This window comes from Jaculus jaculus, chromosome 4 (genome assembly GCF_020740685.1).
Source record: "Jaculus jaculus isolate mJacJac1 chromosome 4, mJacJac1.mat.Y.cur, whole genome shotgun sequence".
NCBI classification, from domain to species: domain Eukaryota; kingdom Metazoa; phylum Chordata; class Mammalia; order Rodentia; family Dipodidae; genus Jaculus; species Jaculus jaculus.
This window is the reverse complement of record NC_059105.1, coordinates 168,611,502-168,631,458: the sequence shown is the minus strand read 5'-3', so window position 1 is coordinate 168,631,458 and position 19,957 is coordinate 168,611,502. Positions and strand designations below refer to the sequence as shown.

The 19,957-nt window shown below is 44.7% G+C and overlaps 1 protein-coding gene across 3 annotated transcripts in view; it reads left to right on the top strand.

Moving 5' to 3' along the window:
• Sidt1 (SID1 transmembrane family member 1) overlaps positions 1-19,957 on the top strand; it is a 136,152-nt gene that overhangs the window by 46,038 nt on the left and 70,157 nt on the right. For all 3 annotated transcript variants that reach the window (XM_045148086.1, XM_045148087.1, XM_045148085.1), the window contains exon 4: positions 15,899-15,944. In XM_045148086.1, coding sequence (XP_045004021.1) covers positions 15,899-15,944 — 46 coding nt within the window. The remainder of the gene's footprint in view (positions 1-15,898; positions 15,945-19,957) is intronic.

The window sequence follows — 19,957 nt, the reverse complement described above, 5'->3', positions numbered from 1 at the left end:
AGAGTCTATGGCTGTCTGTGTGGGAGTCTGTCTTGCCTGTACCTTAGCAAAGAATTGCTGATGACTTGGTACCCACAGGTTAGTAACCACTGCCACACTCCCAAAGGAAGTTTTGTAAAAAACATTTTTACTGCCGGGTGTGGTGGCACATGCCTATAATACCAGCACTTGGGAGGCAGAGGTAGGAGAATCACTGTGAGTTCGAGGCCATCCTGAAACTACACAATGAATTCCAGGTCAGCCTGAGCTAGAGTGAAAACCTACTTGAAAAACCAAATATATATTTGAGAGACAGTGAGAGCAAGAGAGAAAAAGAGATTAAAGGCGTGCCAGGCCTCTGGCAGCTGCAAAGGAACTCCAGATGCATGTGCCACTTTGTGCATCTGGCTTTATAAGGCAATGGGGAATCGAATCCAGGCCAGCATGCTTTGCAAGGTAGTGCTTTTAACTGCTAAGCCATCTCCTTGGCCCCTCAAAGTTTTGTCTTAAGTGAGACTTTAAGATATTTTCCCTTTTCTAAGAGGAAGCAGAAGGATTATAATAGACACAGGTTAAGAGACATCATGCCCAGAGGCATTGCCTCCCCACCCCCTGCCAAAAAAAAAAAACCTGACTGCTTCTCCCACAGCGTGTAACCCACAGTCTCATGGGGAATCCGTGCAACCCCACTGAGGAGGGTCCCCAGCAGAATGGGGACAGGGACAAGGGAAAAGAGGATACCATCATATGATATGTCCATACAAAATATGTTGTTATTAATAAATAAATAAAGGTATTTCCCCTTTCCTTAATGTTCCGGTTCTGGAATGTAGATAGGAATGTAACTTTGTCCTCCAGAGTGACCAATATTATTTCTGTCTCTATTTTTTTAAGCATAAGACCAATGGCAGCCCTGTAGAAAAATTAGACATAGAAAAATTAGAAAAAAAAAAGAAGAAAAAAGAAAAATTAGACACTTAACTAAAATGTTCCCTGATTGAACAAGCATAACTTCCTTGGGTACCAGAAATATAAAGTAAAACCACAGTAAGCTTCCATGTGGAATCCCAAAGTGTTATACTGAAAGCTGTGTCAATGTCGTGTAAACCTTGCATACCCAGCTCATTCTTCCAGTGGACCCGCTCACGTCAGTACAAGTGAACAAGCTGTTGACAATGTGGGTAAGTCTCACGATGCTGAGCAAAAGCACCCGGATGAAAGAGTCACTCATCCACTGATCCACGCGGCTCTGTGGTTATAGCTCTATCCTCAGAAGGATAAAGAAACACTCACAGCATTGTGTTCCAAGTCTCTCCATTAATGCTGTTCCTGTGATCATTTCAAGGACTTGCTTGCTTCTCAAGCCCTTACCTTTCTTTTTTTTAAATTTAATTTATTTATTTGAGAGTGGCAGACAGAGAGAGAAAGAGGCAGATAGACAAGAGAGAGAGAGAGAATGGGCACGCCAGGGCCTCCAGCCACTGCAAACAAACTCCAGATGTGTGCACCCCCTTGTGCATCTGGCTAACGTGGGTCCTGGGGAATCGAGCCTCGAACCAACCGGGGTCCTTAGGCTTCACAGGCAAGCGCTTAACCGCTAAGCCATCTCTCCAGCCCAAACCCTTACCTTTCAAACCACTAATCAGAAGCATGTTTTCTGTTAAACAGGATCCGCCTGTCTCAATCTCTGTCCTGTCTAAATCAGGATCTCTAGCAGGACGGTTAGGATCCTGGAGATATATATATATATATATATATATATATATATATATATATATATATATATATATATAATGATACATAATGGTTTTTTGAGGTAGGGTCTCATTCTAGCCCAGGCTGACCTGGAATGCACTATGTAGTCACGGGCTGGCCTTGAACTCATTATGATCCTCCTACCTCTGCCTCCCAAGTGCTGGGATTAAAGGCGTGCGTCACCACGCCCAGCAGATACTGGTATATGTTTTTAAGGGTTCCCAGGTGAGCCAAATGTGAAGCCAGTCTTTAGTACCTTTCCCTAAAGCATGTTCTAAAATAACGTGCATAAAGTTTAATTGTAAAATTAAAAACTCTTTATATTGAAGGCGAGCAAGGAGGAAGATAGCTTCTTTGTGGCAGTTAGTCAGTGGCAGAAGCACAAGAGGAAATCAGGAGCTGTCATCTCTCACTTCAGGTGCCGGGGCAGAACTGGAGTTCAGCAGCTGATCCAGTCTCACCCTTACCCACAGTGGTTGCAGCGCCCCCTACTGCTTCCACAGTCTAGCACACTTCCCAGGTGAGCTGCCCTCTGGGTCAGCAGGCTGGATCCACAGCCAATCTGGTGTCTCTCCCTTGCATACAAAATCCATCCTAACTAACCATAAAGGGCTTGTCTCCTGCTGACTCCTCTCTCCTCCATGTTGGCTCCCCGGTCTGACCTGTGGTTTGTTCATCAGAATAATAGTGTGTGTCTCCCTACCCGCCCCCCAACCAGCCTGGCTGGGGAATGGGAGGACTCTCCTTAACCTGAGTACTTTTTCAAAAATATTTTACTTACTTATTTGCAAATAGAGAGAGATAAAGAGAAGAGAAGACAGATATAGAGAGAATGGGCCTCTAGCCACTGCAAACAAATTCCAGATACATGTGCCCCTTGTGCATTTGACTTACGAGGGTCCTGGGGAATTGAACCTGGGTCCTTTGGCTTAGCCATCTCTCCAGCCCTGTCTGGGTACTTTTCTATTTGTTCCTCACATGTATTGTTTCCAGATGCCTTTTGCGTTTTGTTAAATGTATGATTTTCCTCTAAACTCTGGGTCTACCAAGTGTATAACTCTCTTGACTTTCTTTTCATAAATATATATATTGTTTGTTTTGTTTTGTTTTGTTCTGTTGTTTTTTTGAGGTAGGGCATCACTCTAGCTCAGGCTGACCTGGAATTCACTATGGAGTCTCAGGGTGGCCTTGAACTCATGGCGATCCTCCTACTTCTGCCTCCCGAGTGCTGGGATTAAAGAAGTGCTCTGCCATGCCTGGCTGTAAATATTTATCTTTATTTATTTGAGAGAGACAAAGAGGCAGGCAGAGAGAGAGATGGAGGGAGGGAGGGAGAGAGAGGATGAATATAGGTGGGCCAGGGGCTCCGGCTGCTGCAAAGGAACTCCAGACCCGTGCACCACCTTATGCAGCTGGCTTACATGGATCCTGCGGAATCGAACCTGGGTCCTTTGGCTTTGCAGGGAAACGCCTTAACTGCTAAGCCATCTCTCCAGCCCTTGGCTTTCGTTACTCCCCACTTTTCAAGCATCTGAACTTCCATGTCCTGCTTTGGTGTTTTTCCTCTGTTATCCCTCCTTAAACCCTGAGTCCACCACGACCTAATTAATCTCTTAACTCTCTCCCGTGTGGACGTAAAGGAATGCACTTAGCTGCCACGTGAGCATGTGAGTGTTTCGTCTTAAATCTTTTGGCATGGGCTTCTAGTTCCTGTCGTGTGTGTGTGTGTGTGTGTGTGTGTGTGTGTGTGTGTGTGTAACTCTTCTAGTCTTTCCCTAGATACCAGTTTTCCCTAAGTAAACCTCATGATTCATAATTTCTCCCTAAATAAATTCAACAATTCATAATTTACCATTTTCAGTCTTTTTTTTTTTTTGTTTGTTTTTTTGAGGTAGAGTCTCACTCTGGTCCAGGCTGACCTGGAATTCACTATGTAGTCTCAGGGTGTCCTCGAACTCACGGCAATCCTCCTACCTCTGCCTCCCTGAGTGCTGGGATTAAAGGCGTGCACCACGCCCGGCTATCATGCTGTTTTAAAATCCTTTGTTAAAATAGACAAGAGCCCAAAAGTTCATCAACTGCAAAGTTCTACATTAAGCCATGCGGGAAGGTGTGCTTATACATTCGATGGGAATAGAAGGGCACAACTGGAACCTTCTCAGGGAGACTTGCCTTAATGATCGGCGTCTTTGACCTGTCATATCAGCTGGAGGCAGGGAGGAGAACTGTGGGGCTGGTGAGGTGATCAGACTCTCCGGATGACGTGACACTGAAGTCACAAGGTCACAGCTGAGGAAGTGACAACGGATGGCTGGCGGGCTGGTGTTGCTGCAAATCTATCCTGTCACATCGTTTTCTGTTTCCACCATAGATAATGTGACTTAAGTGTCAGCAGACGGACAGTGAGGCCATTTCAAAACATACATAGATAGCGGGTCTTTTATAAGAGCAAGGTAAGCCCAAGGAGAGACGGGAGCCGAGAGTTATGTCTCCTCCTCCTCCACTTCAGGGCGCTGCTGGTGACCCACAAGTCCAGAGGATGGTGCCAGTGGAGCTGAGGGCTGTGATAAGAGCCACAGAGCCAGGCTCCGGGTTTTGAGAGAAACACTGAAGAATTAACTCAAGCATCCCTGACATTACAGTTTCTGTTATACTTTTTTTTGTTTGTTTGTTTTTGGTTTTGTTTATGTTTTTCAAGGTAGGGTCTCACTCTAGCCCAGGCTGACCTGGAACTCACTATGTAGTCTCAGGTTGGCCTTCAGCTCACGGTGATCCTCCTACCTCTGCCTCCCGACTGCTGGGATTAAAGGCGTGTGCACCACGCCCGGTTCTGTCATACTTTTTTTTTTTAATTTGTTTTGTTTTTTTCGAGGTAGGGTCTCGCTCTACTTACTCTAGCCCAGGCTGACCTGTAACTCACTATGTAGTCTTAGGATGGCCTTGAACTCACGGTGATACTCCTACCTCTGCCTCCCAAGTGCTGGGATTAAAGGCACGAGCTACCACGCCCAGCTTGGAACACATTCTGGTTTGGTTTGGTTTGGTTTGGTTTGGTTTGGTTTGGTTTGGTTTGGTTTGGTTTGGTTTGGTTTGGTTTTGGACTCACATATTTGAAAAACCGCTGTGAATTAAATCACTCCCTTCTTTTTTACAGATAACCAATCAATATCCAGAGATGAGCATCTGGCCATGTTACCCAGGCTGGCTTTGAACTCCTGGACTCAAGCCATCCTCCTGCCTCTGCTTCTTGAGAAGCGGGAATGGTAGATGTGAACACCCAGTTCTGATGCCCAGAGATGTGTTCAAACTCACAAAGAATGGAAAGGGAAAAAATCAAGACTAGACACTGACTCTCAGTTCTGAGTGCTTCTCACCATGACATGACATTTCTTTCTGTTTAGAACTGTTCACAAGTTTATATCATCCAAAGATGTTTCTTAATTCTGTAGAGCATTTATTCAAATACAGACTTTACCACTTAAAAAAGTCAGGCATGGTGGCGCACGCCTTTCATCCCAGCACTCAGGAGGCAGAGGTAGGAGGATTGCTGTGAGTTCCAGGTCAGACTGAGCCAGAGTAAGACCTCAAACAAACAAACAAAAAGAATGCAGTTGAGGGCTGGAGAGGTGGCTTAGCAGTTAAGGCACTTGCCTGCAAAGCCACAGGACCCAGGTTCAATTCCCCAGGACCTACGTAAGCTGGGTGCACAAGATAGTGCATGTGTCTGGAGTTTGTTTTCAGTGGCTGGAGGACCTGGCATGCTCACTATCCCTCTCTCTCAAATAAATAAATAAAAAGGTTTTTGTTTGTTTTTTGTTTTTTTTTGAGGTTGGGTCTCACTGTAGCTCAGGCTGACCTGGAATTCACTATGAAGCCTCAGGGTGGCCTTGAACTCATGGTGATCCTCCTACCTCTGCCTCCTGAGTGCTGGGATGAAAGGTGTGCACCACCACACATAGCTCAAATAAAATAAATAAATAAAGGCTGGAGAGATGGCTTAGCAGTTAATGTGTTTGCTTGCAAAGCCAAAGGATCCCAATTTGGCTCTCCAAGCCCCATGTAAGCCATATGCACAAGGCGGGGGTGCACGCATCTGGAGGTCATTTGCAGTGGATGGAGGCCCTGGGGCTACCACTCTCAATCTCTCTCTTTTTCTCCCTCTTTCTCTCAATAAATAAATAAATAAAATATATTTTTAAAAAATTTTAACTGCTTTTCATTAAACATTGGGAGGGGAAAAATACAGTTGAAGGCTGGAGAGAGTGCTTAGCAGTTAAGGCACTTGCCTGTAAAGCCTATGGGCCCAGGTTCAAATCCCCAGAACCCACATAAGCCAGATGCACATGGTGACACATGCATCTGGAGTTCATTCACAGTGGCTAGAGACCCTGATGTACTCACTCTCTCTCCCTCCCTCCCCCTCTCTCTATCATAAAAAGTAAATAAAAATAAAATACTTAAAAAATAAGAATGCAGTTGAGGGCTGGAGACATGGCTCCGCAGTTAAGGCACTTGCCTAAGAAGCCTAAAGACCCTAGCTTGATTTCCCAGTACTCATGTAAACCAGATGCACAAGGTGTACATGTGTCTGGAATTCCTTTGCAGTGGCTAGAGGCCCTGGCATGCCCATTCTCTCCTCTCTCTCTGTCTCAGATAAATAAATTTTAAAAATTAAGAAAAGAATACAGTTGACTACAATGTGGTAGATGTGTGGAGAATGGATTTGAAGAGGATAAGTTTGAAGGCTGGCAGTGGTGAAGTTAATTAATGAGAAGGTTGCTTGGAAATTAAGAGGTGAGGGCTGGAGAGATGGCTTAGTGGTTGAGATGCTTGCCTGCAAAGCCAAAGGACCCAGCTTCCATTCTCCAGGACCCACATAAGCCAGATGCACAAGGGGCGCATGCGTCTGCAGTTTGTTTGCGGCAGCTACAGGCTGCCCATTCTCTGTCTGTCTCTTCTCTATCTGCTTGCAAATAAATAAATAAAATTTTTAAAAAATTAAAAAATCGGAATTAAGAGGTGAAATTGACAAAAATGAGTAGATATAGGGAAAAGGGAAATGAGAGTCAATAATCATATGACATTTTGTGAAGAGATGAAGACTGAACAACTGTGACCACATTGCCACTGTCAAACAGTTGGTTGATTTCATGCGGCACCTGGGATTTGGGTATTCAGGGTTGAGTCTCTTCCTCCCTCCCTGGTTCTCGCTACAGTCACCTGAAATATACACTAGAGGAACTTCGCTTGAGTGAGATCATTATCTTTTGCTTCCTGAGAAATGTCAAAGACCATGGCTATCAATATATCTTACCAAAAAGATATATCCTTGTTTCGTGGGCGCCCGTGTATTCACTGGAAACCCCATACCTGGTGGTGGCCATAAAGTCTGATGTGGAGGCCATGTTCTTGGTGCATGGCAAAATTGTAGGCTGGTCTGTTCCGAAGAGCTTTGCCGGTGTTCCAGACAGGAAGGGGAGAGGTGCTTCAGAAGTGGTGACAGGAGCTCTCCCGGGTGGCCGGGCTTTGGAGCCGCAAGGGAGCTTAGGAAAAGAGGTGTGACGGTGCAGAACCAGAGCGGCCTCCTCCACCACCTCCACCCGGGTCCTCATTCCACACAGACGGCGACTTTCACTATGATGCCCATGAGAGGAGGTACCTTACCCAGGGTGGTCTCTCCTCTCATTGCTGAGGTGATAGTTATCCCTAAACACTCGGGTATGCTGGGAAATGTCGCATTAAAGAGCAAATGTGCCGGGCGTGTGGCGCACACCTTTAATCCCAGCACTGGGGAGGCAGAGGTCGGAGGACCGCCGTGAGTTCGAGGCCACCCTGAGACTACAGAGCGAATTCCAGGTCAGCCTGGGCTAGAGTGAGACCCTACCTCGAAAACAATGTAAAACCAAACAAAATTCTAAGCTTGCACAGTAGGGTTCTTCTTGAAAGGAGATGACTGTCAGGCCATTGGGAAGGAGCTGACCCAGATAAAACAAAAAAGAATTGTCATCATCCTCTTACTAGAAAGCCCAGAAAACACTGAACAGGAATAGAACACACAAGCAGAGATGGAGAGAGATGAGTTGGAAAAAGAACAGAGCAGCAGCTGCCTGAAGAAAGAGGAGACCAAGGAGCTGCAGATGGCTCGGCTGCGCTGCTGAAAGCGCAGAGAGGGTGCGGGGAGGCCAGCAGGAGCTGGTCAAGGGTGATGAAAAACAGACGGTACCAACGGCAGGACTATGCTGAAGAACCTTGTGGAATTTAGGAACCTTAACCTGTTAACTCTTTTTTTTTTTTTTTTTTTTAAATTATTTATTTATTTATTTATTTATTTGAGAGCGACAGACACAGAGAGAAAGACAGGCAGAGGGAGAGAGAGAGAATGGGCGCGCCAGGGCTTCCAGCCTCTGCAAACGAACTCCAGACGCGTGCGCCCCCTTGTGCATCTGGCTAACGTGGGACCTGGGGAACTGAGCCTCGAACCGGGGTCCTTAGGCTTCACAGGCAAGCGCTTAACCGCTAAGCCATCTCTCCAGCCCATAACTCTTTACCCAGCTGCTTGAGTCGAATGGTCACTGGACATGGTGCTTGTGCCTGTAATCCCAGCATTTTGGAAGTAGAGGCAGGAGGATCAGGAGTTCAGAGTCATTCCTAGCTACATAGTAAGTTTGAGGCTAGCCTGGGCTATATGAGACCCTGTCTCCAAAAATATATATATATATAAAATCTTTTTAAAAAATAAAATAAAGGGCTGGAGAGATGGCTTAGTGGTTAAGCGCTTGCCTGTGAAGCCTAAGGACCCCGGTTCGAGGCTCGATTCCTCAGGACCCACGTTAGCCAGATGCACAAGGGGGAGCACGCGTCTGGAGTTCATTTGCAGAGACTGGAAGCCCTGGCGCGCCCATTCTGTCTCTCTCCCTCTGTCTTTCTCTCTATGTCTGTCACTCTCAAATAAATAAATAAATAAAATTTTAAAAATAAAAAATAAATAAAATAAAATGCAGCTGGAGAGAGATGGCTTAGCAGTTAAAGCACTTGCCTGTGAAGCCTAAAGACCCAGGTTCGATTCCCCAGTACCTATGTAAGTCAGCTGCACAAGGTGGCGCATGTGTCTGGAATTCATCTGCAGTGGCTTAGAGGCTCTGGCTGCCCGTTCTCTCAATCTCTCTCTGTCTCTGTCTCTCTCTCTATCTGCCTGTCTCACACAAATAAATAAATAAAATATTATTTTAATTACCTTTTCCTCCACCAGCTCTTCTCTCCTAGTATCTCATGGTCATTAATTCATAAATCACTGCCCAGCCCCATTTTTCCTCCCATTGATGCTTAGTTACTTTTTAAGTCTTACACTAATTTTTGCTTTTAATTTTGATACCTAAACTTTATGACTTAACAATAAAAAAGAATGTATTTTTTTAACCATTTATCGCCACAATAATGAACTCTAAGATATATACACCACTTAGTGCATCTGGCTTACGTGGATACTGGAGATCGAACCTGGGTCGTAAGGCTTTGCAGGCAAGCGCCTTAAACTCAGGGCCATCTCTGCAGCCCCCACCCCACCCCCCGCTGAAAGTGAGAAATTTGAGGCAAGGAGAAAAGATGACACGACCACGTTTGGACACATCGGGTTTGAAGTTCTACTGGTGAGCATCCTGCTGCACAAACACCAGTGAGGTGCGCAGGACCGAGCTCTGACTGGTAGCATTCAGCCCAAGAAGTAGAAGTAAGCAGGGCACGGCGGGCAAGCCCTCTTTTTTGGTCTGGCCATCTCTCCTGAGCTTCCAGGTTCCTGTCCTGGTAAGCGTGCCCTGCCCCCTATCCCCGGTAGCCTCTGCACCCCCTCTGCCCGCCACAAGGCAGCTCTCTGCACCTTCCTCTCTTTCCTCTTTGTTGCAGCCAGGTTCGCATTGCTGGCAGAAATCACCTGACCAAGAGCAGCTTGTGAAAAAAAAAAGGGTGTTATTTTGGCTTAGAGACTCCAGGAGAAGCTCCATGATGGCAGGGGAAAACGATGGCATGAGCAGAGGGTGGACATCACGCCCTGGCCCACATAAGGTGGACAACAGGAACAGGAGAGTGTGCCAAACACTGACATTGGGGAGCTGGCTATAACACCCATAAGCCCACCCCAACAATACACTGCCTCCAGGAGGCATTAATTTCCAAATCCCCATCAGCTGGAAACCTAGCATTCAGACCTAAGTTTATGGGGGCCACCTGAATTAAACCACCACACTCTCTAAATCCCTTTTCCCTTTTCAGGATTGTGCTCACTTCCCACCTGGGCTCTGGGGCCACATGGGTGCATCCAGTCCCCCTTCCTTGGTCTTCCTCATATTCTCCCTCACGCCTCCTGTGTGATAATTTAATAATTATCCTTTTCAGTCTTGTTTTATTTCAGTCCTTTAGTAAAAGAGACACAAACTCAGGGTTTGAAGTTTAAGAACCTTTTTTTAATTTTTTTTTTTTTATTTCAGACAGAGAGAGAGAAATAATGGCTGTCAGGTCCTTCAGCCACTGCAGATGAACTCCAGACATGTGTGACCTCTTGTATCCATGTGTGACATTACGTGCTTGCATCACTGTGCGTCTGGCTAACATGGGACCTGGAGATTTGAACATGCATTCTTCGGCTTCGCAAGCAAGTGCCTTAACTGCTAAGCCATCTCTCCAACCCTAAGAAACTTTCTTTTTTTTTTTTTTAATTTTTTTTTTGTTCATTATTTATTTATTTATTTTAGAGTGACATACAGAGAGAAAGACAGATAGAAGGAGAGAAAGAGAATGGGCGAGCCAGGGCTTCCAGCCACTGCAAACGAACTCCAGACGCATGCGCCCCCTTGTGCATCTGGCTAACGTGGGACCTGGGGAACCGAGCCTCGAACCGGGGTCCTTAGGCTTCACAGGCAAGCGCTTAACCGCTAAGCCATCTCTCCAACCTTTCTTGAACCTCCAAAACCCCATTACAAAACTTGTGTCATACTCTACAATCATCCAAGCTATTTGGAGGACTATAGTAAAGATTGACATTTCTTTTACATATTTACTTATTTATTCTATTTTAAGGTAGGGTCTCACTGTAACCCAGGCTGAACTGGAATTCACTCTGTAGTCCCAGGCTGGCCTCAAACTCACAGTAATTCTCCTACCTCTGCCTCCTGAGTGCTAAGATTGAAGGCATGGATGCCCAGGCATTTCTTTTCATTTTCCAAATATTTTATGTATTTAGCTGCAAGAAGACAGAGATAGAAAGGAGGGAAGGGAAGGATCTTGAAAGAGAATGGGCACACCAGGGACCAGGGTCTTCAGCCACTGCAAACAAACTCTAGATGCATGTTCCACTGTGTATCTGGCTTTATCATTAGGTTTTGCAGGCAAGCACTTTAACCACTTAGCCATCTCTTCAGCCCCTAGCTACTTCTTTTATTTATTTATTTATATTTATTTTATTATTATTTTTGGTTTTTCAAGATAGGGTCTCACTCTAGCTCAGGCTGACCTGGAATTTACTATGTAGTCTCAGGGTGGCCTCGAACTCACAGTGATCCTCTTACCTCTGCTTCCCAAGTGCTGAGCTTAAAGGCGAGCACCATCACACCCGGCTTACTTCTTTCATTGTTGATGCTAGTCCTTTAGTCAGGGGCGGATGCATCCATATCACACTAACATAATGTGTAGGTGGTCTTGGATGAAATGTTGAAGGTAATAGGAAGGAGTCTGAGATGACTCCTACAGTGATGCTGGAAGTCAGGTGAGATTTGCTGTCAAAAACACATGGTGGAGACTGGAGAAATGGCTTAGCAGTTAAGGCACCTGCTTGTGAAACCAAAGGACCCAGGTTCAGTTCCCTGGGACCCACATAAGCCAGATGCCCAAGGGAGCACATGCATCTGGAGTATGCAGTGGCTAGATGCCCTAGCATGCCCATTCTCTGTGTGTGTGTGTCTCTGCCTATTTCTCTCTCAAATAAACAAATTAAATTTTTTAAAAAAACTATTAAAAAATGAAAAGCACCACCACATGGTGAATCCAAGTCAGGAAAGTGGCAGTATGCTCCATTTCAATAACATGAATTAGGAGGATTTTGAGTGATAACCAAGGACGGAAACCCAGCAAGAGAGCTCTAGTCTATAAATGGAGCCCAGGTGATGGTCCTGGACTGGTCATAGAGATTTCAAGTTCACTAGAATTTGTATAATATTTATGGCTGCTGATTATAAACATATTCATGCATATACACGTGGCTAAAGAAAATATAAGCATCAAGAACAGGATTGTGGGTAACTTTCTTACTAAAGAAATGGTTGGAGAAATGAGCTGTCAAAAGAGGCTGAGCAGGGGCTGGAGAGATGGCTTAGCGCTTACCTGCAAAGCCTAAGGACCCAGATTCAAATCTTCAGAACCCACATAAGCCAGACACACAAGGTCATGCATGTGCACAAGGTGGCAATCGCTAGAGGCCCCAGTACACCAATATTCTCCCCCATAAGATAAATTAAATAAAATAAAAAAGGTTAAAAATAAAAAGAGAAAAAAGAGATAAAAGAAACCCAAAAGAGAACCTTCACTGCTTCCATTACATAAGGATGAAGTAACAAGTCTCCATCTTTAAATAGGCCCTCCCCAGACACCAAATCCACAGACATCTTGCTCTTCCTCTTCCACAGTCTTTGGAACTGTGTGAAATTAATGTCTGATACTAATAAGCACCCAGTAGATGGCATATTGCTCAGGGTTGAGCACTTGCCTAACTTGTGCAAGGTCCTGGGCTCAATCAACAGCACCCCAAAACAAACAAAAAATGGAGCAACCAACTTATAAGAGTTTGTGACAGCTGTCCAGGTGGGCTGAGATAAGGAGTGCCTACTGGGGAGCAGGAAGATAGCTCAATGGGTAAAGCGCTGCCTCTCAAGCACGAGGAACTGAGTTTGATACCCAGTGCCCATGCGAAATGCCAGGTATGCTGGCTTGTGCCTGTAATCCAAGGGAGACAGAAAGAGAGAGAAGAAGATTCCTGGAGCTCACCAGAGAGGCTGCTCTGAACTACTTGGTGACCTCCAAGCCAATGAAAGACCCCGTTCCAAAAAGAAATAGATGGCATTCCTATAGATAACAGCCAAGGCTGTCCTCTGGTCTCCACCTGCATGTGCATACTTATGTCCACATACCCACACACATACAAATATGCACACATATATGCACACACAAAAGAAAAAACATAGAAGAGGATGCAAAGATGGCTCAGTGATTAAAGTTCCTTAATTTTTAATATTTTATTTATTTATTTATTATTTGTTTGTTTATACTTACGAGAGAAAGAGAGAGAATGGGCACACCAGAGCGTCTTAAGCCACTGCAAATAAACTCCAGACGCATGCGCCACTTTGTGCATATGGCTTTACATGGGTCCTGAGGAATTGAACTCAGGTCTTTAGGCTTTGCAGGCAAGTGCTTTAACTGCTGAACCATCTCTCCAGTCCTAAAGTTCCTTACTTGCAAAGCCTCTGTTATACACGGCTTGCTTAAGGATCTTGATGTGCAATATCTAAAAGAACTTTTTTTTTTTTTTTTTTTTTTTTTTTGGTTTTTCAAGATAGGGGCTCACTCTAGCCCATGCTGACCTGGAATTCATTTTGTAGTCTCAGGGTGGCCTTGAACTCATGGCAATCCTCCTACCTCTGCCTCCCAAGTGCCAGGATTAAAGGCGTGTGTCGCCATGCCCAGCTTCTAAAAGAATCTTTAATTTTAAAATGATTTAGGTTTTTTTGTTTGTTTGTTTTTTGTGTGATTGTGTATGTGGTGTGTGCTCCAGTTTGTCTTTGTGTTTCCCAGCCTCGAGCTGGTTCACAGATGTTCACGCCAGCCATTACTCTGTGCTACAGTGCTACACACCTGCACACTTTGCACACTCCTCTGTGCCAGGGTCATTGTCCTCTTAAGTATCTAATAAAATAATTCATAGAAAATTTCTATTTAGAAAACAAGTAACTTCACTCTAATCTTTTAGTGGTGTTCTCCCTTTTATATTTTATTTTTATTTATTTATTTATTTGACAGAAAAAGAGGGAGGGAGAGAGGGAGAGAGAGAATGAGCACTCCAGGGCCTCCATCCACTGCAAACAAACTCCAGATGCATTTCCCCCTTGTGCATCTGGCTAACGTGGCTCCTGGGGAATCGAACCTGGGTCCTTTGGCTTTATAGTCAAACACCTTAACCACTAAGCCATCCCTCCAGCCTGTAGTCTCTCTTTTAAAGATGAGCCTTAGAAAGCAGTGCCTCAGACAAAGAGAGCCAAATCTTGGAGAAGCATTTCAGCAGATGTGGCAGACAACTGGGGAGATTTGAAAGTGGGGGGGGGGGTAAGAAGAGCATATTCCTATCTCTAATGACTATCCCATAGAGATCATCTGTAATATTCACCATGGTTTGTTTTATCTATCTATCTATTTGTTTATTATTTACATGTGTATATGTGTGCACTAGAGTCTCTTGCCACTGCAAACAAGCACCAGGCACGTGTACCACTTTTTGTGTCTAATTTACATGGGCAGCTTGGGAATTGAACCCTGGGGCTATAGGCTTTGCAAGCAAGTACCTTTAGCCACTGAGCCATCTTCCTAGCCCTGTTTATCATGTGTTTTTTTTTTAATTTTATTTATTTGAGAGAGAGAAAGAGGCAGAAAAAAGAGTGAGTATGGGAATGCCAGAGCCTCTTGCCACTGTAAATTGACTCCAGATGCATGTGCCACTTTGTGCATCTAGCTTTACATAGGTACTGGGGAATTGAACCCAGGATATTAGGCTTTGCAAACAAGCTCCTTTAACTGCTGAGCCATCTCTCCAGATTTTTTTTTTACCATGTGAAAAAAAGGAAATGTTGGGCTGGAGAGATGGCTTAGCGGTTAAGCGCTTGCCTGTGAAGCCTAAGGACCCCGGTTCGAGGCTCGGTTCCCCAGGTCCCACGTTAGCCAGATGCACAAGGGGGCGCACGCGTCTGGAGTTCGTTTGCAGAGGCTGGAAGCCCTGGCGCGCCCATTCTCTCTCTCTCCCTCTATCTGTCTTTCTCTCTGTGTCTGTCGCTCTTAAATAAATAAATAAATAAATAAATAAATAAAAAGAAATGTTCTTTTGTTATGGATCCATCGAATTATGTTTAATTTGTGTGAGTATATGTCTTTTCAGACATACCAGAACATCTTGCCACTGCAAACAAGCACCAGCCACTTGCTCCACTTTTATATCTGGCTGAGGATTTCTACCTGGACTGGTAGGCTTTGCAAGCAAGCACCTTTAACCACTGAACCACCTTCCCAACCCCTCAAAATTATTTTTTTAATATTTTATTTTTACTTATTTATTTATTTGACAGAGAAAGAGAGAGAGAGAGAGAGAGAGAGAATGGGCGCTTCAGGGCCTCCAGCCACTGCAAATGAATTCCAGATGCGTGCGCTCCCTTGTGCATCTGGCTAACGTTGGTCCTGGGGAATCAAACCCGGGTCCTTTGGCTTTGCAGGCAAATGCCTAGCTGCTAAGCCATCCCTCCAGCCCTCAAAATTATTTTTAAGTGGCATCTCCTTTATCTAGAAAGACTCAAATCACATTCTCCCTCTCCCAGCCCACTTCTCATAATGCCCAATGAAGCCCAATAAAACCTGAAGAGTCCAAAGGCAAAAGTGCCCGCAAAACAAAAGTGTTGGGCTGGAGAGATGGTTCAGTGGTTGTGAAACCTAACAACCCGGGTTTGGTTTTCTGGTACCCATGTAAAGCCAGATGCACAAGGTGGCACATGCATCTGGAGTCTGGCACACCCATACTCTCTCTCTCTCTCTTTCTCTCTTCCTCTCTCTCTCTTTCTCTCTCTCTCTCTATGTGTGTCTCTACTCTAAATACATAAATAAGTTATTTTAAAAAGACACAAAATGTTTATGTAGGTATGACTTCATGGCTATTTTAAGATATAGACACAATCTCCTTCCCTGACTTCACAATTCTTGAGAGCTAAAAACGGCAGCAGGTCCCCATGAGGATTTGATGGGACTAAATGCCCTTGAGAAAAGATCACACATTCAGCATCCCGCTTAAGAGAGCTTTCTTTTAGACAAGTATTTTTAACTTGCTAACTCGTGTTTTTCCTCTCATTTTCCCACTTGTATTTCGCAGGACAAACGTGGCCTTTTACTTCACTGCCAGCCCCTCTCAACCTCAGGTAAGTGAGTTACCAAGAGCGCGCCCAGAAACGGCCGTAGCAGTGGGGAGTCAGCGTGAAGCGCTGTCCTGGATCTTGAACTAGTTGACATCTATTTGTATTCTGGGTGGTCACTAGAACTTCAGACTCACCTTCAATCTTGTCACCTTCACTGGGGTGGAGGGACAGGCATAATATTTGTTTCTGTGTTCCTTGACACAACCTTTATTGAGTAAAAAATCACGTGTGTACTCTGCTCCAAGGAGTGTTCGATGGCACTAGGTGCCGTGATCAGAAGGATGGGGAAGAGAGAGAGAAAGCGTCATTCTGGACTTGGGAGTTTAGATGGAATCTGAGGGGCGGGAGGAGAAAGCTGGCAGACAGATATCCAAATTATTGTTCTGGAAATACAAAAAATAAGACCAACTTGAGTTTCTGCCATATAATTGACCGACTGAATGAATTTCTGCTGTCATTAGAAAATAGCAGCGCCGAGCACGGTGGTGCATGCCGTTAATCCCAGCACTTGGGAGGCAGAGGTAATCTTGAAGATTGAGGTTCGATCCCTAACCCCCAATAAAAGAACAGGAATCGAGGCTCAGGGAGTGTTGTGGAAGAGAGGACACAAAGATCGTAAGAACCACAGGGTGGCTAGAAATTATCTGGAGGCATAGCCCCCCTTCCCACAGACTGACAGAGGCCCTGACTACCCACAGTGAACACACCAAGAACCCTACTGAAGACAGCCCGCAGGGAAATGGAGACCAGGATGGAGGGATATAAGACCATACCCTCCATAAAATATTCACATGTATACAAATTGAAAAATGGCATAATAAATAATAAAAAAGAGTAGGGATGCTAGCAAAATGTATTAAAATAATTAGCTATTTTATGAACTCTTCAATTTAAAAATATCTGATAGAAAAAAATATATATGATGGGTTGGAGAGATGGCTTAGCAGTTAAGGCATTTGCCTGCAAAGCTAAAGAACCCAGTTTCGATTCCCCAGGACCCACATAAGACAGATGCCTAAGGTGGTACATGCATCTAGGGTTCATTTACACACTAGAGACCTTGTCATGCCCATTCTCTCCCTCTCCCCTCACCTTTCTTTCTCTCTTAAATAAATAAATTAAAATATATGAAAATGTTGGTTATTTTAGGCTGTTTTGGTAACATTTCTAGCTTTCTTTTTGCTAACTTTTCTAACTTTCTTTATAATTCCATGGTTTCTTTTTTAATATTTAATACTTATTTATTTATTTGTGAGAGAGAAAGAGAGAGAGTGGATATGCTAGGGCCTCTTGCCAGTACAAATGAACTCCAGATGTAAGTATCACTCAGTGCGTCTAGCAATACGTGGATATTGGGAAATTGAACCTAGGCTGTCAGGCTTTACAAGCAAGCACTTTGACCACTGAACAATCTCTCCAGCCCTTCCATGGTTTCTGAAAGAGTTTTACCATGGCAGGTTTCAAATGGGTTTTTTTTGGGGGGTGGTGAGGATAGTGGTACAATTCCAGAGCTAAGGCAGGAGAATTGTGAGTGTGAGGCCAGTCTGAACTATTTAGCAAGTTCCAGACTAGCCAGGGTTATATGGCAAGACTTTGTCTCAACAACAAACAAACAGGGAACTGGGGTTGGGGGTTTAGCTCAGTGAATGAGTGCTGGCCCAGCATCACAAGACCCTGGGTTCAGTCCTCAGCACCCCCCAAAAAAATCACAAATAGACCAAAAAACAAAGGGAGGGACTAGTACAAACAAGGGGCTGGAGCAATGGATCAGCAGTTAACTTAGGCACTCGCTTGCAAAGCCTGGTGGCCTGGGTTCAATCCTCCAGTACCCATGTATAGCCAGAGGCACAGATGCCCAAAGTGGCACATGCATCCAGAGTTCCTTTGTCACAGTGGGAGGCCCTGGCACGCCTATCCATCCTCCCTCTCCCTCTCCCTCTCCCTCTCCCTCTCTCTTTCTCTCTCTGTCTTATAGTAAATAAAATCGTTTTTTAAAAACATAAGCAGGACGTGGTGGCCCATGTCTTTAATCCCAGCACATGGAAGGGAAGACCAGGAAGATGGACGTGAGTTTGGGGCCAGCCTGAGACTACATAGTGAATTCCAGGTCAGCCTGGGCTAGAGCGAGACCCTACCTCAAAAGAACCAAAACAAAATATATTAATAATAATAATAATAAGCAAACAGACAGAACCAGGCTTATATATTGTCCTGGTTACAAATGGTTACTTAAGGGGTTTTTTTTTGTTGTTTGTTTGTTTTGTTTTGTTTTTGCAGTGGGGGTTGGATTTAGCAAAACTGGTGTTAAAATATTATGGCTCTATCTATAAATCTTTTACAGTCAGTGGTGGGCTGGCAAATACCTAACTCAGAGACATTCTCAGAGAGAAAACTCTGCTTTGCAGCTCCTGCCCATTCCTGGGGTGTAAATATCTCCACCAGGCCTGATTTCAAGCTGCCACCTTGATGTCATTATCGCATTTAGGAACAGATAATGTAAATCAGCACTCCCAAACCGAGGTGAGCGCATCGCCACTTTGGCTTGCGGTGCTGGAGATGAACCCAGGGCCCAGGGCTATGTGGGGGCCAGGCCGGCAGTCTACCAACCCAGCCCCATCTCTTCCTCAGAACATGGAAGCTAAAGTCTCCTTCTGTGAAAGTCTTTGTAGTGCGTATACGGGCCACCTTGCTCCCTCAGTAATAATTGACTAAGTTGAAGTAATACAGCATTTAAGAGTACTAGGACTGGAGAGATGGCTTAGTGGTTAAACAATTGCCTGTGAAGCCTAAGGACCCTGGTTTGAGGCTCGACTCCCCAGGACCCACATAAGCCAGATGCACAAGGGGGCGCATGCATCTGGAGTTCATTTGCCGTGGCTGGAGGTCCTGGCTTGCCCATTCTCTCTATATATCTGCCTCTTTCTCTATCTGTCACTTTCAAATAAATAAAAATTTAAAAAAAAATTTTAAGTACTAGTTACACAGTATGATGGGAGATAGCTAGGAAAAGGGAAGAGCAAGGTGTGGTGGTGTATGCATTGAATTCCAGCACTCAGGAGGAAGAGGTAGGAGGATCCCTGTGAGTTCAAGGCCACCCTGAGACTACCTAGTAAATTCCAGGTCAGCCTGGGCTAGAGCAAGATCCTACCTCAAAAAAACAAAAAAGAAAGAAAAAAGAAAAAAGGGGAAGGACTTGTTCTCTAACATACTAAGAGTGCTGCCAAGAGTTCTGTACAGAGCTATAAATAAATGTTCCAAGGCTGGAGAGATGACTTAGTGGTTAAGGCACTTGCCTGAGAAGCCTAAGGACCCAGGCTCCATTCTCCAGGTCCTATGGAAGCCAGATGTGCAAGGTGGTGCATGCATCTGAAAGTTGTTTGCAGTGGCTAGAGGCCCTGGTACACCCATTCTGTCTGTCTCTCCCTCTCTGTCTCAAATAAATTTTTTAAATTTTTTATTTATTTATTTGAGAGTGACAGACACAGAGATAAAGACAGATAGAGGGAGAGAGAGAGAGTGGGCGCGCCAGGGCTTCCAGCCTCTGCAAACGAACTCCAGACGCGTGCGCCCCCTTGTGCATCTGGCTAATGTGGGACCTGGGGAAGCAAGCCTCGAACCAGGGTCCTTAGGCTTCACAGGCAAGCACTTAACCGCTATGCCATCTCTCCAGCCCTCAAATAAATTTTTAAATAAATAAAAAATAAAAGATCCTGCCTTAAGAAAGAAAACTATAAAAATAAATGTTCTATGTACTACACAACCTACTAGAAATGCTTGGAGACAAAATCAGTGTCAGTTACGTATTATGGCTTCTTTTACATTAAAAAGTATGTAAATATTAAAGCTAAATTAGCTGGGTGTGGTGGAGCACACCTTTAATCCCAAGACTTGGGTGCAAAGGTAGGAGATCACGGTGAGTTCAAGGCCACCCTGAGACTCCATAGTGAATTCCAGGTCAGCCTGGGCTACAGCGAGACCCTACCTTGAAAAACCGGAAGAATAAAGTAAAATTTAAG